Raw genomic sequence first — 17,386 nt, forward strand, 5'->3', positions numbered from 1 at the left:
GCACTAGTTCTTTCCCAAGACTAGAAGAAAAAGCAAAAGCATTACTAATGTTAAATCAACCAATATTATATTACATGATAACTAACAGAAGAGTAACAAACATTTCCTCTTAATGCACTTGTAAGGATGCACAAACATATTCTTAACAAAATAGGGAAGAAATATCAATGGCAATTACAAACCTCATTTCTGTAACTGATCACATGGCTGTAGTTGGTATTCATGGCTATCTTCTTCTACTACCCATTCTATATTCCCTCTACCTTCAGCAAGCACCTCAGCAGGTCTTGGCTCTTTACCTGAAGGGGTGACCCATACCTTCATTCCTGAAGGATTTGAGACATTTGTTGTCTTACCTGAATTGGGTTGTTGTAGTTTCCCATTGACCTTAATAATATAACAAGGTAATACCAAGAGATGCCCTAAGGGATCTCCCGCACTCCTGGAGTACACTTCCTTACCTCCATTGAGGAGTAACAGTCCAATGTGCCCTTGGTAATCTGGATCAACCACGCCCACCAGTACTGTAAGTCTCTTCTTAGCCTGTTGACTCAGAGGCATGAAGAACCCAAAGTGGCCAGAGGGAAGTCTTAACTTCCAGTTTAATGAAATCATTGTTGCTTCTCCTAGCAGAAGCATTCCTCCTCTGGAACTAAGACTTCCATACCAGCAAAGCATAAGTTCGTAGGGGCAGGAAGCAAAACTTTTCCTAGTGGGTAACTAGGGGTACCATTCCTGTTTATACCCCTGAATTCTACTATATAAGACAGTACCATATAGTGGAGGCTGATTATAGACAGTTTCTGAAGAAGCTTTCCCTAGCCCTGCAAGGTATTGCCACCTACCTGGCACTGTAACTGCATCTTCCATAGTCCATTTCATCATTCTATCAAACCAGGCCCTAGTTGTCTCTTCCTCTGTTAATTCATCATAAGGTACACCCCATGAAGCTATAGGTTTATGCTGAGGGACAGAAGGTACTGCAGCAGGAGTAGGAACCATGGAAATTTGGGCCACTTTTTCATGAAACCTACTTGTGCCTTTGGCTCTTGCCTGTGCCAGATCATGTATGTACGAATTCCAGCTGATGATAGAGTGCTATTGTACACATCCAACTATATGACTTGGTGGGTCAGATAACACCCAGTTCATCGTGGGCAGCTCAGGTCACATAGTAACCTGGTGGCCTGCAGTCAAGTGTTCAGTTTCCACTAAACTCCAGTAGGAGGCCAAGAGCTATTTCTTAAAGGAAGAGTAGTTATCTGAAGATGATGACAGGGTCTTGCTCCAAAATCCCAATGGCCTCTGTGATTCACCTCTGGGGACCTGCTCAAGGCTCCAGACAGTATTCCTATCTGCCACTCACACTTCAAGTACCTTTGGGTCTGCTGGGTCATATGACCCAAGTGGCAGAGTAGCCTGCACAGCAGTCTGGACCTGTTGCAGTCTCCTCCTGTTCTGGACTCCACTCAAAACAAGAAGCTTTTCTAGTCACTCTGTAGATGGACCAAAGTAATACACCCATGAGGAATGTGCTGCCTCCAAAATCCAAATAGATCCACCAGACATTGTACTCCTTTTTTATTTGTAGAAGGGGCCAGATACAACAACTTATCCTTCATCTCAGAAGGAATATCTTGGCAGGTCCCATGCCACTGGACTCCTAGAAACTTTACTGAAGTTGAAGACCCCTAAATTTTAGTGGGATTTATTTTCCATCCTCTGTAACACAAATGTTCCACTAGCAAGTTCAAAGCAGTTGCTACCTCCTGCTCAGTTGGTCCAACCAACATAATGTCATTGATACAATGGACCAGTGTAATACCTTGTGGAAGAGAAAGATGACCAAGAGCTCTGCAAACTAAGTTGTGACATAGTGCTGGAGAGTTGACATATCCCTGAGAAAGGACAGTGAAGGTATACTGCTGGCCTTGCTAGCTGAAAGCAAATTGTTTCTGGTGGTCCTTATGCACCAGGAAGGAGAAAAAAGCATTTGCCAAATCAATAGCTGTATACCAAGTACCAGGAGATGTATGAATCTGCTCAAGCAAAGAAACCACATTTGGTACAGCAGCCGCAATTGGAGTCAACACCTGATTAAGCTTACCATAATCAACTCTCATTCTCCAAGACCCATCTGTCTTCAGCACAGGCCAAATAGAAAAGTTAATTGGGGATGTTGTGGGAATCACCACCCCTGCCTCCTTCAAGTCCTCGGTGATGGCACTAATCTCGGCAATCCCTCCAGGGATGCAGTATTGCTTTTGTTCTCCCAGGCATACGCAATTCTAGAGGCTTCCATTTAGCTGTTCACACCATAATAGCCCTCACTCCACAGATTTGAGAACCAATGTGGGAGTTTTGCCAAGTGCTAAGTATATCTATCCCAATTACACTCTCCAGGACTAGGGAAATAACCATAGGATGAGTTTGGGGGCCCACTGGACCCACTGTGAGTCAAACCTTGGCCAAAACTCCATTAATAACCTGACCTCCATAAGCCTCTACTTTTATTGAAGGGCCACAATAATGTTTTGTGTCTCCCTGAAACAATGTCAAGTTGAAGCCTTCATCTAGCAGTCCCCAAAAGGTCTGATCATTGTTTTTTCCCCAGTGCACAGTTACCCTGGTAAAAGGCCTTAGGTCCCTTTGGGGAAGGATAGCAGAATGATTAGCAATAAAGATTTTTGGTATTTTACCAGGGTCCTTCCTCAAGGGGATCTAGCCTCCCCTTCATTTAAGGCATTCCGGATCTATAAATTGATTCAAATCTGGGAAGTGGTTGAGGGGTCATGATTCTCTGCTGTTATGATCTAGGGCAGACTTTTGTACATTTGCATGGAATTTTTTTGCTTATATAAGTCAAGTGAGAATTTGGTGGGTTTCCTACCTATTTGGCTTCTAGAAACACCATGATTAATTAGCCAATGCCAGAGATCTACATGAGTCAGAATATTGTGTTCATTTCTTCCCCTTTGCTGTCCATTATGGTAACTATGTCTTTGGTGACTTGGCCTCTTCCTCCCTGAGTTCCAATCACTCCATCACATTTACATCTTCCAGTTAGTTGATTGGCCATAGCTCCCACAGTAAGGTCTGGCATGCAAAAAGCAATGACAGAGCTCTTCAAGGATGCTGGTGCTCCCCTCACAAATTTGTTATAGTTTTGATGAAGTGCACTTCTGAACTCCCCTCATATGGAGGAGAAGGTGTATGTGACAGATCCACTCCAGCATTCCAATCTCTCTGAGCCTCTGAATTCCCTCATCATCACTAAACCAAATGTCAAACATTTCCAGCTCATTTATAATTGGCCATCTTTGGACCCATACTTTAGTCAACCAGCCAAACAAACTATTAGTACCTTTTTTAACACTCTTACATTAATTTAATTACATTAAATTAAAGCTATTACATTAAATCTAGAATCTTTGTGAAATGGGCCAATATCGATAAATTCAGTCTGATCTAAGTGTATGCCCCTTCCACCATTATCCCACACCCTTAAAATCCATTCCCACACATGTTCTCCAGACCTTTGCTTGTATGAATCAGAAAACTCAAGAAGTTCCTTTGGAATGTAGCGTACCTCCTGGTGGATCACACTCCTCTAGGGGCCTGCTTAGGTCTAAAGGTCTAGTTATAGGCCTGGAGGCAAAAGTGGGCAGTAGAGTGCGTCCTGAAAAGCATCAACATTTTCATGCTGAGTAACTGAATCACAGAAGGACTTTACTGTTTCCATAAGAAAAGCAAGATTAGTTCCCTCTAGGAAGGGTGGAGAAGCCAATGCTACAGAGGGTGGGGATAAGAATGCTTCAGTGTGGCTAAAGGAGGGAATTCAACAACTTCTGGCAAAATAACTCATCAGAATATGGGAGTTCAACATCCCCAGCCTTCAGATTCCTCCCATACGTAGTGATCCCAACAGAATCAACAGGAAGTATTGTTATAAAAAAAGGGGGATTTATTAGATTGACTTCATTACCAGAAGCTGGATAGTTCACAATGGCCATTTGCAGGCTGGAGACCTGGAGGAACCTGTAGCTGCACACTTCAAGAGGCTGAAGCCTCAGAACAAGAAGGATCAAAAGAGTTACCCTAGTCTGAGACCAAAGGCTTCTGGAAACTCCCTGGAGAATCACTGAAAGAGTCCACTTTGGAAGAGTGAAGAAGCAAGAGTCTGAGTATTTCAGTTCATATGCCCTGTCTTCAAGGCTTGAAATTCTGTCTTCAAGGTCTGAAATTCTGTTTCTCCACAATCTAATTTGTTCGTGATGCTTCCAAGTGAATTTTTAATTTTGTTCATTGTGTCTTATTTCCAGGAGATGTGATTGGTTTCTTTTCAGTATCTCTGTTTCTTTATTGAAATGGTATTTCATCTCCTGATTTGCTCTCCTGTATTTGCTCTCTTAATTAATTCCTTAGATATTCTTTTGGTTCATTGAAAATTTTAAAATCAGTTTTTTAATAATCTTTCTCTGGAATTTCATGTCCTTTCATATGTGTGGAATCCTTTGTTGAGGAATTGTGAATTTTGGGGGTAGATTTGTTTGCCTGTTTCTTCATATTTCCAGAAGTCTTAGACTTGCACATCAGTTGAAACGGATTCCCCTTCCTCTTTTAACATGCATTCTTTCATGTGTAGTTATCTTTTTTTGTTTGTTTGTTTCTGGGACTTCCTTCAGTTTTTGATGTTTGCATAGATGTCCAGGAGTGGGACCTGAGATCCCCCTCTGGTTGTTCCTCCTTGGGACCAGGGTATACGTTTGGGATTTTTTTGTCTCCGCTAATCTATGTGTTGAAGTATTGTTGAGACTTGGGTGGGGCAAAATCATGTGTAGGGGTGAGATTTGCTGTTACTTGGCTGAGTTGTGAGTATTGCTCAGCAGTAGGTTCTCTACTCTGTGAACTTAAATTGTCCCAATCCCTTTCCAGCCTCTCCTATAAGACTAGCACTAATGTTAGCAACAGATGTACACCATTTATATAAATGTCTCGTGTCCACTTTGACCTCTATTGCAATAATTGCCACTTGAATAGGAATGGTTGTGTCAGCATTTAACATCAGCAGATCAGGCTTTAAAAAGCAAGTGTCTGGAGATTCAAGATGGCGGACTAGAGGGTGGCTGCGTTTCATGTTGCTCCAGGACTCAGGACTCAAGAAGAGGAGATATAGAGAGACTTGGGACCAACTCAAAGCAGCCGGGTGAGTCTCTCCTGTTGGGGAGGCGTCCCGGATGGGACGGTAGCCCCGAATGCAGAGATCTTTGTGAAGTAGAGCTGCCTGGCGAGACACCCCTCCCCCCGCTGGAGCAGTGAACGCGGACAACTGGGAGCATCGGAGAGGAGGCCGCTCAGCACAGCACTTGGACTCGGCGCAACCCACCTGGGCTCTGGGAGGCTGCCCAAAGGAGGGGGTGTATGGTGAGCTCTTTGGACTGAAAGCGACCACCCCTGAACACAGGGGGCTGCCCAGAGGAGAAGGGGAAGCACGGGCTCGGCACGTCGCTTGGACTTGGAGCAGCTGCACCAGGGCTCTGGGCGGCTATCCGGAGGAGCAGCGTGGTGAGTGGTTTGGACTCAGAGCAACCGCTCCTAAACACAGGGGGGTTGTCTGGAGGAGGAGGAGGAGCGCGGCGGGGTGCTTGGGCTCGGAGTGTCTGCACTAGGGCTACGGGTAGCAGTCGGGACGAGGAGGTGCACAGTGAGTTCCTGGGACTCATGACAAACGCACCAGATCTCTGGGTGACTGCCTGGTGGAGAAGGAGGTGCGCGGTGGGTCACTTGGACTTAGAGCGACCGCAAGGAACACCAGGCGGCTGCCGGAGGAAGAGGCGTGTGGCGGGTCACTGGGACTCGGAGTGACTGTAAGGGGCTCCAGGTGGCTGCTCAGAGGAGGGGCCTATGTGGTGATTAGGTGCAGAGCAGGGTCCCAGGACCTAGGAGGCTTCTTGGTGGAAGAGCCGCACAGACAAACTGAGGGGCGGAGCGAAGGCTCCAGGACTGCAGGCAGCTTCTATGAGGAGAGGCAGCCTAAGGAGATTAGTCTGGGAAGGGCGAGGCTTCCAGGCCCAGGAGGTAGGTCCGGGTCCCTGGGAACATTGCAGAAGAAGGCTGCCCAGCCCAGGCGGTAGTTGTGAATTGAACAGAACCTCTAGGAGGGGATCTGACCAGCGAGACCTCCCCACCGGGGGAGTCCTCCCTGCCAGGTGAGGTTCTCCCACAAGGACTGTAAAACCAGAGAAACAGGCCCAAACTAGCCTTGCATCAGCCACATCCTACTTCCCCTGTGGATGACCATTCGTCAGCAAGTGAAGGCCCACTAGCAGGGAATATACCCCACCGGAAGGCCACCACCCCTAGGGAGTCAGCTTCCTTGTGGAGCACCGCATTATCAACTTCCTCCAAGACTTCAGGCTACTGAAGGCTAAGAGGGGATATACTAGAAATCTTCAGGGACATTATAAGTCAAAAGAGGAAATCTGCAATATCACAGCGGTCAACTGATACCAGAACAATATGAGAAAACAAGGAAAGAAAATGCTGCAAACAAATCTAGATGTTACATCAATGAAACCCAACGACAGCATGGCAGAAGAAATGACAGAAAAGGAGTTCAGAATGTACATAATTAAAATGATCAGGGAAGCAAATGACGAGATGCAAGACCAAATGCAGGCACTGAATGATCACACCAATCGACAGTTAAAAGAGCAAATACAGGAAGCAAAAGATCATTTCAATAAAGAGTTAGAGATATTGAAAAAAAAACAAACAGAAATCCTTGAAATGAAGGAAACAATAAACCAAATTAAGAACTCCATAGAAAGCATAACCAATAGGATAGAACACCTGGAATACAGAACCTCAGATATTGAAGACAAAATATTTAACCTTGAAAACAAAGTGGACCAAACAGAGAAGATGGTAAGAAATCATGAACAGAATCTGAAGAACTATGGGATATCATGAAAAGGCCAAATTTAAGAATTATTGGGATTGAGGAAGGCTTAGAGAAACAAACCAAAGGAATGGACAATCTATTCAGTGAAATAATATCAGAAAATTTCACAAATCTGAAGAATGAAATGGAAGATCAAGTTCAAGAAGCTTATAGGACTCCAAATATACAAAATTACAACAGACTGACAACAAGGCACATTTTAATGAAAATACCAAACATACAAAATAAAGACAGAATTTTAAAGGTTGCAAGAGAGAGGAATCAAATTACATTCAGGGGGAAACCAATACGGATATCAGCAGATTTTTCAATCCAGACCCTAAAAGCTAGAAAGGCCTGGAACAACATTTTTCAAGCCCTGAAAGAAAATGGATACCAACCAAGAATCTTATACCCAGCAAAACTTACCTTCAAATTTGATGATGAAATAAAATCCTTCCATGAAAAACAAAAGCTAAAAGAATTCACAAAAAGAAAGCCAGCATTACAGAACATTCTCAGCAAAATATTCCATGAGGAAGAGATGAAAAACAAAGAAGCAAATCAGCAATGGGAGGAACTATCCTAAAGGAATTGTCAAATAAAGGAAGAACCAAGTCGTGTCAAAATAAACAAATAAATAAATAAATAAAATGAGCCAAATGACCGGGAATACAAATCATATCTCAATAATAACCCTGAATATTAATGGCCTGAACTCATCAATCAAAAGACATAGACTGGCAGATTGGATCAAAAAGAAAGATCCAACAATATGTTGCCTGCAAGAGACTCACCTCATAGAAAGAGATACCCATAGACTAAAGGTGAAAAGATGGGGAAAAACATACCATGCACATGGACTCAGCAAAAAAGCTGGGGTATCCATCCTCATTTCAGATAATGTGGACTTCAAGTCAAAGCTAGTCAGAAGGGACAAAGAAGGACATTACATATTGCTTAAGGGAACCATAAATCAGCAAGACATAACAATCATAAACATTTATGCCCCAAACAGTGGCTCATCCATGTATGTCAAACAAATCCTTTTCAATTTCAGAAACCAAATAGACCATAACACAATAATACTAGGTGATTTTAACACACCTCTCTCACCACTGGACAGATCTTCCAAACAAAAATTGAACAAAGAAACCATAGATCTCAGTAACACAATCAATAATTTAGACTTAACGGACATTTATAGAATATACCATCCAACCAAGAGCGAATACACTTTCTTCTCAGCAGCACATGGATCCTTCTCTAAAATAGACCATATATTATGCCACAAAGGTAACGTAAGCAAATACAAGAAGATAGAGACACTACCTTGTATTCTATCAGATCATAATGGATTGAAATTAGAAATAAATGAAAGAGTAAAAAACAGAAGCTACTCCAACACCTGGAGATTAAACAATATGCTATTACATGATGAATGGATAACAGAAGATATTAGGAAGGAAATTAAAAAATTCTTAGAGGTAAATGAGAACAAAGAAACATCATATCAAAATCTTTGGGACACTATGAAAGCAGTACTTAGAGGAAAATTTATTTCATGGAACACATTCAATAAAAGAAGTAAAAATCAACAAATAAACGACTTAACACTACAGCTCAAAGCCTTAGAAAAAGAAGAACAGACCACCACCAAAAGTAGTAGAAGACAGGAAATAGTTAAACTAAGAGCTGAAATCAACGAAATTGAAACAAAAGAAACAATACAAAAAATTGACAAAATAAACAGTTGGTTCTTTGAAAACATAAACAAAATTGATAAACCCTTAGCCACTCTAACAAAGAGAAGACGAGAGAAAACCCAAATCACTAAAATTCAGATGAACAAGGAAATATCACAACAGACAGGATTGAAATAAAAAACATAATTAGAAGCTATTTTGAAAATCTATATTCCAACAAAATTGAAAATTTCAAAGACATCAACAGGTTTCTAGAGACAGACATATGAATTGCCTAAATTGAACGAGGAGGACATACACAATTTAAATAGACCAATTTCAAGTAATGAAGTAGAAGAGGTCATCAAAAGCTTATCAACAAAGAAAAGTCCAGGACCAGATGGGTTCTCAGCCGAGTTCTACAAAACCTTTAAAGAAGAGCTCATTCCAATACTTATCAAAGTATTCCATGAAATAGAAGAGGAAGGAACCCTCCCAAACTCATTCTATGAAGCCAATATTACCCTGATACCCAAACCAGACAGAGACACATCGAGGAAAGAAAATTTCAGACCACTATCCTTAATGAACATTGACGCAAAAATTCTCAACAAAATTTTAGCAAATTGCATACAAAAATATATTAAAAAGATAGTGCACCACGATTAAGTGGGTTTTATCCTGGGGATGCAAAGTTGGTTCAACATCAGGAAATCAATAAATGTAATTCACCATATCAACAGACTTAAAAATCAAGAATCACATGATTATTTCAATAGATGCTGGAAAAGCATTTGATAAAATACAGCACCCCTTCATGCTCAAAACACTAGAAAAAATAGGGATAGTGGGAACATTCCTTAACATTGTGAAGGCCATCTATGCTAAGCCCATGGCTAATATCATTCTAAATGGTGTAAAACTGAAAGGCATTCCCCCTAGAAACTGGAACAAGGCAGGGATGCCCCCTTTCACCACTTCTATTCAATATTGTCCTTGAAAGTCTAGCCAGAGCAATTAGACAGACCAAAGAAATTAAAGGGATACAAATAGGAAAAGTAGAATTCAAACTATCCCTATTTGCTGATGATACGATTATATACTTAGAGGAACCAGGAAATTCCACCAGAAAACTTTTAGAACTCATAAGTGAATTCAGTAAAGTAGCAGGATATAGATCAATGCTCATAAATCCAATGCATTTTTATACATAAGTGATGAATCCTCAGAAAGAGAAATTATGAAAACTACCCCATTCACGATAGCATCGAAAAAAATAAAATACTTGGGAATCAATCTCACAAAAGAGGTGAAAGACCTCTACAATGAGAACTACAGAACACTAAAGAAAGAAATTAAAGAAAACCTTAGAAGATGGAAAGATCTCCCATGTTCTTGGATAGGCCGAATTAATATTGTCAAAATGGCCATACTACCTAAAGTGCTATACAGATTCAATGCAATTCCAATTAAAATCCCAATGATGTACCTTACAGAAATAGAGCAAGCAATCATGAAATTCATCTGGAAGAATAAGAAACCCAGAATAGCTAAAGCAATCCTTCGCAGGAAAAATGAAGCAGGGGGTATCGCAATACCCGAACTTCAACTTTATTACAAAGCAAATAGTAACAAAGACGGCATGGTATTGGTACCAAAATAGACAGGTAGATCAATGGTACATAATAGAGGACATGGACACAAACCCAAATAAATACAACTTTCTAATACCAGACAAAGGTGCCAAAAATATGCAATGGAGAAAAGAGCCTCTTCAACAAATGGTGCTGGGAGAATTGGAAATCCATATGCAACAGAATGAAACTAAACCCTTATCTCTCACTGTGCACGAAACTCAACTCAAAATGGATTAAGGACCTCGGAATCAGACCAGAGACTCTGCAGATTATAGAAGAAAAAGTAGGTCCAGATCTTCAACATGTCGGCCTAGGACCAGACTTCCTCAACAGGACACCCATAGCACAAGAAATAAAAGCAAGAATCAATAACTGGGATAGATTCAAACTAAAAAGCTTTCTCTCAGCAAAGGAAACTATCAGCAATGTGAAGAAAGAGCCTACAGAGTGGGAGAAAATCTTTGCCAATCATACTTCAGATAGAGCACTAATCTCCAGAATCTATAAAGAACTCAAAAAACTCTACACCAAGAATACAAATAATCCAATCGACAAATGGGCTAAGGAAATGAACAGACACTTCACAGAAGAAGATGTACAAGCAATCAACAAACATATGAAAAAATGTTCAACATCTCTAGTAATAAGAGAAATGCAAATCAAAACCACCCTAAGATTCCATCTCACCCCAATTAGAATGGCAAATATCAAGAATACGAGTAACAATAGGTTTTGGCAAGGATGTGGGGAGAAAGGTACACTCATACATTGCTGGTGGGGCTGCAAATTAGTGCAGCCACTCTGGAAAGCAGTGTGGAGATTCCTTAGAAAACTTGGAATGGAACCACCATTTGACCCAGCTATCCCACTCCTTGGCCTATACCCAAAGGACTTAAAATCAGCAGACTACAGAGATACAGCCACATCAATGTCCATAGCTGCTCAATTCACAATAGCCAGACTGTGGAACCAACCTAGATGTCCTTCAATTGATGAGTGGATAAAGAAACTGTGGTATATATATACCATGGAATATTACTCTGCCATAAAGAACGATAAAATTATGGCATTTGCAGGCAAGTGGATGAAATTGGAGACCATCATGCTAAGTGAGATAAGCCAATCTCAAAAAACTAAAGGACAAATGATCTCGCTGATAAGTGGATGATGACACATAAGGGGGAGGGTGGGAGGAGTTAGTGTTAGGGTTAGGGAGGGGGGCAAGAATGGAGGAAGAAAGGACTTTTTAGAGGGAAAAGAAGGGTGGGAGGGGTGGGGGGGAAAGGAAAAAATAATAGAATGAATCAAACTACATTACCATATGTAAATTTATGATTATACAAATGGTATGCCTTTAACCCATGTACAAATAGAGAAACAACATGTATCCCATTTGTTTACAATAAAATTTTAAAAAAAGCAAAAAAAAAAAAAAAAAAGCAAGTGTCTGCCACATCATCCACCATATTAATCAAAACAACATGAATGGTGCAGGAATTACGTAAAGTATATAGCTCTTTCAGAGAGTAGGATTATAGTTTCTTAAATGAAGATAAAATAGGGTAGGAAGGCAAGAGAAAATTTGAAATATTTAAAAAGTGAACAGAGGAGAGGCAGGAGATAGGTGGCAGATAATAGTTAAAATGAAGAATAAAAGTAAATAAAAAGCTAAAACTAATAAGAAAATGAAAGAGAGGAAGATGGAACCAGAAAATTTGGTTATTAGTGGGGATAGAGAGTAAACAAGGGACATTAAGAGGGACAAAAACCAAGATGCAAACAAATGTAAGATAAAAACAACTCAAACACACACATAACTTTACCTCCCCATCAAGACAAGCCAAGTCTAAATAATGCTCAGATGAAAAAGAAAACAATTAGAATTAAAGTAAAATTTTATGAATATATAGTCATATAATTCACATGTATATATTTTAACATATTTATGCACTGAGAACACACACAATCTTGCAGAATGGAAAAAAGTAAAAATAATAAAATATAATGACAAAATTCGAAAAAAAATTTAAAAATTAAAACAAAAAACTAAAAAACTGAGATAAATATAGGGAAAAAATTCTTAATGAGAAATAAATGAGTTGTTTCTGCTGAGGTGGTAAAAACTGTTGGCAAAGATGAATTTTCATTCTTATATTTATTTTTGGCTCTGTAATCCTTGGGTCAAGGACAGGGGTTTGTTAAGTCCAATGTATTTGTGTTCCTCACCCAGCTGTCAGTCATTGTAGCTAGAAGCCAAAGCAGGCTGTAGTAGACCTCAGCTTTTCATCTTCCAGTACAGGGTGGGTAGACAGAGGAATACCCACAAATTGAGTACTCCTATAGCAGGAGCAGTGCAGAGTTCTAAATTGGAAGTTCTAGTAGTTGGATTTTAGTCTTGGCTTGGCTGACCTTTAGAACTCTGTTGGTATTTGAATATTTGAGATTTGATCCACACCTCCTGTTGCTGGGGAGGTGCAATTTCCACTGGTCATCTGAGTCTCAGGTGCCTCCCATAAATTCCACTTTCCACCTCCACAGCTTTTACATTCACTGCTATGGATGAAAATTATCCAGTATCATCCCAGAAGTTCAGATGCTCCTCTCTGGCCGTTATTATCATCTTCCCAAGAGCTCTTATGATATAACAGCTACAAAGGCAGTTCTTTCTCTCTTAGTATCTGGAGCCTGGATGCCCTAGGCATAAATGTCTTTGTGCCTATTTCAGTCACACTAGTCCAGGCACACTCTGGGGCCCATAATAGGTGACTGCTGGATCAGCTGGCAATTTCCTTTATGAGTTCCCAATCTCTTACCTCTACTTGCAGAGGAGCAGCACTTAGAAATGGTTCTCACATCAATGAACTGGTTCCAGCCAAACTATATGTGCCTATGGGCTGAGCGATTTTAGTTGTTTTTCACTCAACAAATTCCACCACTAACTCTGGGTTCATTTAAGATCAGCCTTCCTTTTATTCCACAGATTTCCTTAAGCCAATCTTTTTCTTCCATGCTCTGGGGCCCTCTCTCTCTCTCTCTTTCTCTCTCTCTCTCTCTCTCTCTCTCTCTCTCTCTCTCTCTCTCTCTCTCTCACACACACACACACACACACACACACACACACACACATCATGTCACATATTGGACCCATCCCTCCAGAAAGCCATGACTAATATGATAGGAATGAAAATATCTCCTTGAGAACCCAATTTCCAAAGCATATATATCCTGAAGTAAAATAGCTACATCACATGTTAATTCTATTTTGATTTTTTAAGGAAACTTCCTATTGTTTTTCATAGAGATATCATTTCACATTCCATTCAAGATACTGGGGACTGAATTAGAATAAGATATATTCCATGCTTCTATAATTATGTCAAAATGAATTCTACTGTCATGTATAACTAAAAAAAAAAACTTTTTAAAAGAATGTACTAGAAGTTACACTATCCCCACATTCTCATCAATACTTGTGATCTTTGGAATATGTTGAATGGTACTTATCCTAATGGGTATGAAGCAGTATATCCTTGGGGTTCTGATTTGCATTAACCTAATGATTAGTAACTTGAGCATTTTTTCATATAATTACTAGCCTTTTGTATATCTTCTTCAGAAAAATGTCTGTTCAACTCCTTTGCACATTTTAAGTTATTTGTCTTTTTGTTGTTGAATTGTAAGTTGCCATTATATATTCTGGATATTAACTATAATCAGATACGTCGTTTGAAAGTATTTTTGTTCCATTGTTGGTTATGTGCTTTGATGCCCAGATGTTTTTAAGTTTGATGTGGTCCTGTCTTTATAATTTTATTTTTATTATCTATGCTTCTGGTGTTGTAACCCTGAACATTGCTAAATCTAATGTCATAAAGATTTTCTGTCATGATTTCTCCCAAAGTTTTATGGTGTGACATTTATGTTAAAGTACTTGACACATTTTAAGTTTTTTTTTTCTTTTTTTTCATAAGGTGAGGATCTCAATTCACTCTTTTGCATATGCATGGCCAGTTTTCCCAGAATCACTTGTTGAACAGACTGTCCTTTATTGTGTTGTCATGGCATCTTTTCACCTCCTACCTTTCGTTCTAGCCTCAATCTTCCTCTATTAGAAATTCACTCTCAGGAAAAAAGAACTGGCAGGACATTGAAGTAAGGGTTGTATTTAGGATTGTAGAAGGCTGGGTCACATTTTTAACCCATACTGGCTGTGTGAACTTGAATGTTACTTAAATATTCTAGACCTCTAGTTTCACCATGATTAAGCAAGGAATATAACAAACCATGAATATAGAAAACTAACACTCACAATACAGTTATAGTATCAATGACAAATTACAGAAGTTTTCTTTTCTTAGGCAAATAATAGTAATTAATATTGAAATAAAAAATTACTCCATCAAACTGAAATTTGCAATCTTGTAAAAGATTATTAAGAAAGATGTCTGCACTTTTAACATGAAACTACCCTTTAAGTTCATGGAAGAAAATAGTAATGACTAAAATGTGGTACTGCAATAAAGAAAACATAAACATACAAAAATAGAATAGAGAGGAGACCTGAAATAAGCTTTCACATGTGTTCAAATGATAAATATTTATTAACCTTTTTATTTTGCTTCTATTTATATCCTGTTAAATTTCTTCAAAAGAAATATTTTATATATAATTTTCTTCACTCTGACAACATATAATATGTGATTAATATGTGATTCATTTTAAATTTTTTCTTCTTAGTTCATTTTTGTATATTCATTTCTTCTCTATTCTCCTCTATCTTACATGGGAAATTTCTTCTCCATGACACCAAGCAGCATGACTGAGACTCTTGTGAGGCTGACAAGATGTTGCTCTCTCCCTTTATTCAGTGATGACCAATTGATATTGCATCTTTCTTCAACGGGTAAGTGACAGCAAGTCTGCCCCATGAAGTTTGCTCCAAGTGTTGCAGAAGGGGAATAACTGTAAGAAACTTTTAAAATAGGCCCTGAAATATGAAGGAATGTGGCTAGAGTCCAAGATAATTAGAAAATCAGAGTGAACTTGTGTCCTATGTCAGGGTGCATCTATATGGCACCACACTGGTAGCTGGAAAAAGTGTGGTCATTCTGAACTGATGATTCTCTGACTCCCAGACATGCCAAGAACCCAACCTCATTTGCCTTAAGTGGTCATGATGCACCCTTTTCCCATCTCATTTCCTTAGAACTTACTCAGCACTGCACAATTGCCGTAGCAAATAAATATCTCAAGAGATATCCCCTTCAAAACTTTAAATAAGGAGAGAAAAAACAAAACAAAACATGTGCCCTACTGAGAACTGTTTTCTACAGATAAACTACTGTATAAGAAACAGGATGTGGTCCATAAGCAGAAAGCTGTGACATAAAATGTTATTAATCCTCTTTTCTCCTCCTACCCCAAGTCTCTGCCTCCCCTCAGTACCTTCCACAGAGCCCCCTTCATATCCTTGTTCCTTAGGGTATAGATCAGAGGATTGAGCATGGGAATAATTATAGTATAAAAAAGGGCAACAAACTTTCCCTCACTTTCAGAGTAACTGCCTGTAGGTTGGAGGTATGTGTACATGGCTGAGCCATAAAAAAGGCAAACCACCAGGAGGTGGGAGCCACATGTTCCAAAAGCCTTTCTGCGCCCAGCCATTGACTTGATCCTCAGAACTGCCTGAGCAATGTGTGCATAGGAACCTAGAATCAGGGCTGCAGGAACAACAATGATTATGACTCGGGCCACAAACATCTTGGCCTCTGTGCCTCCTGTGTCCTCACAAGCCAACTTCAGGAATACAGGCATCTCACAGAAGAAGTGGTTCAGGTAACGGAGACCACAGAGAGGCATGGCCATCATGAGGCTTGTCTGAATCAGAGAGTTCACAAGGCCTCCCACCCAGGAGGCAATAGCCAGTGACTGGCAGAGAAGAGGGTGCATGATGGTTGTGTAGTGGAGTGGACGACACACAGCGGTATAGCGGTCAAAGGCCATCACCACTAAGAGTACACACTCAGTGCCACCCAGGGAGAGGGATACGAGGAGCTGGGCCACACACCCTCCATAGCTGATGGTCCTGTCAAGTCCAGAAAGATTGATCAGCAGCTGGGGCACAGTGCTGGTGGTATAGCAGAGGTCCAGGAAGGAGAGGTGGCAGAGGAAGAAGTACATGGGTGTGTGCAGTCGAGGGTCCAGCTGTGAAAGAATGATGATGGTGGTGTTGCCAAAGAGGGTTAGAGAGTAGAAAATGGAAATGAAGACAAAAAGAATGAGTTCCAGTTGAGGCCAATCTGAGAATCCCACCAAAATGAAGCCCTCTCCAAAACTGGTGTTGAAACTTCTCATAATCTTTCACCTAAACAAATAATGGAAGACAATTCAAGGTCTCTACAAAGAATATGAATTAAAATATTATATCAATATAGAATCTACTGTCATGTATAACTGAAAAGAACAAATAAAAACTTAAAAAATTAAATGGTAGAAAAAACCTTTTTGACAGTATTCCCTCAATAATGCATTTCTTTATGTATTTTGCTATTTTGTATTTTGTATTTTGCTATTCAGTTCAGTTAATGTGCAGTCTTCTATTTTACTCTTTCCTTAAAAGGATAAATCATTGGATTGGGAATGATGTCATCTTTGAACCATATAGCCCTGCTGCCTATGTGTTCTGTGATGTTAGCCAGGTCATCAGTCCTGCAGTGGTGATGCTTTCTTGCCCGAAAGTAGATGTGACATTATCTCTGCATTGCATTGAGATTAGGACAAAATGTAGTAAATTTAAATTACTCTTAAATATCTAAGGCATAAAAGTGCAGCATTATTATTCTCTATTAGTCTCTTTGCTCCTCTCCTTGGTCTGTCAGGTATCTTATTTCCTTGAATCAAGGATTAAGCAGACTGAGATCACAAGTTTGAGCTCATCTGGATGCTAATAAGCTACCTTCTGCTAGAAGAACATAACCGGTGCATCTGTCCTGGAAGCCCAGCTCATGACCAGCTGACATCTGTCACATGAACTGAGAAGGGTGTGGATTTATGCCTTGGTGGCAAAAACAAATAAACAAAAAAACCAAAAAACCATTATCAGTGAATATGTTCCAAATGTT

The 17,386-nt window shown here is 39.9% G+C and overlaps 1 protein-coding gene across 1 annotated transcript; it reads right to left on the reverse strand.

The window, feature by feature from the left end:
* Positions 1-15,680: 15,680 nt before the first annotated feature.
* LOC306663707 (olfactory receptor 2Y1B-like) lies at positions 15,681-16,619 on the reverse strand (the record flags this gene model as incomplete). The annotated part of the gene is made up of 1 exon (XM_079144253.1): positions 15,681-16,619. One exon carries the CDS (start codon positions 16,617-16,619, stop codon positions 15,681-15,683), a length of 939 nt encoding a protein of 312 aa, XP_079000379.1.
* Positions 16,620-17,386: the final 767 nt, after the last annotated feature.

Source organism: Sciurus vulgaris, assembly GCF_902686455.1.
Source record: "Sciurus vulgaris genome assembly, chromosome: 6".
Taxonomy (NCBI): Eukaryota; Metazoa; Chordata; class Mammalia; order Rodentia; family Sciuridae; genus Sciurus; species Sciurus vulgaris.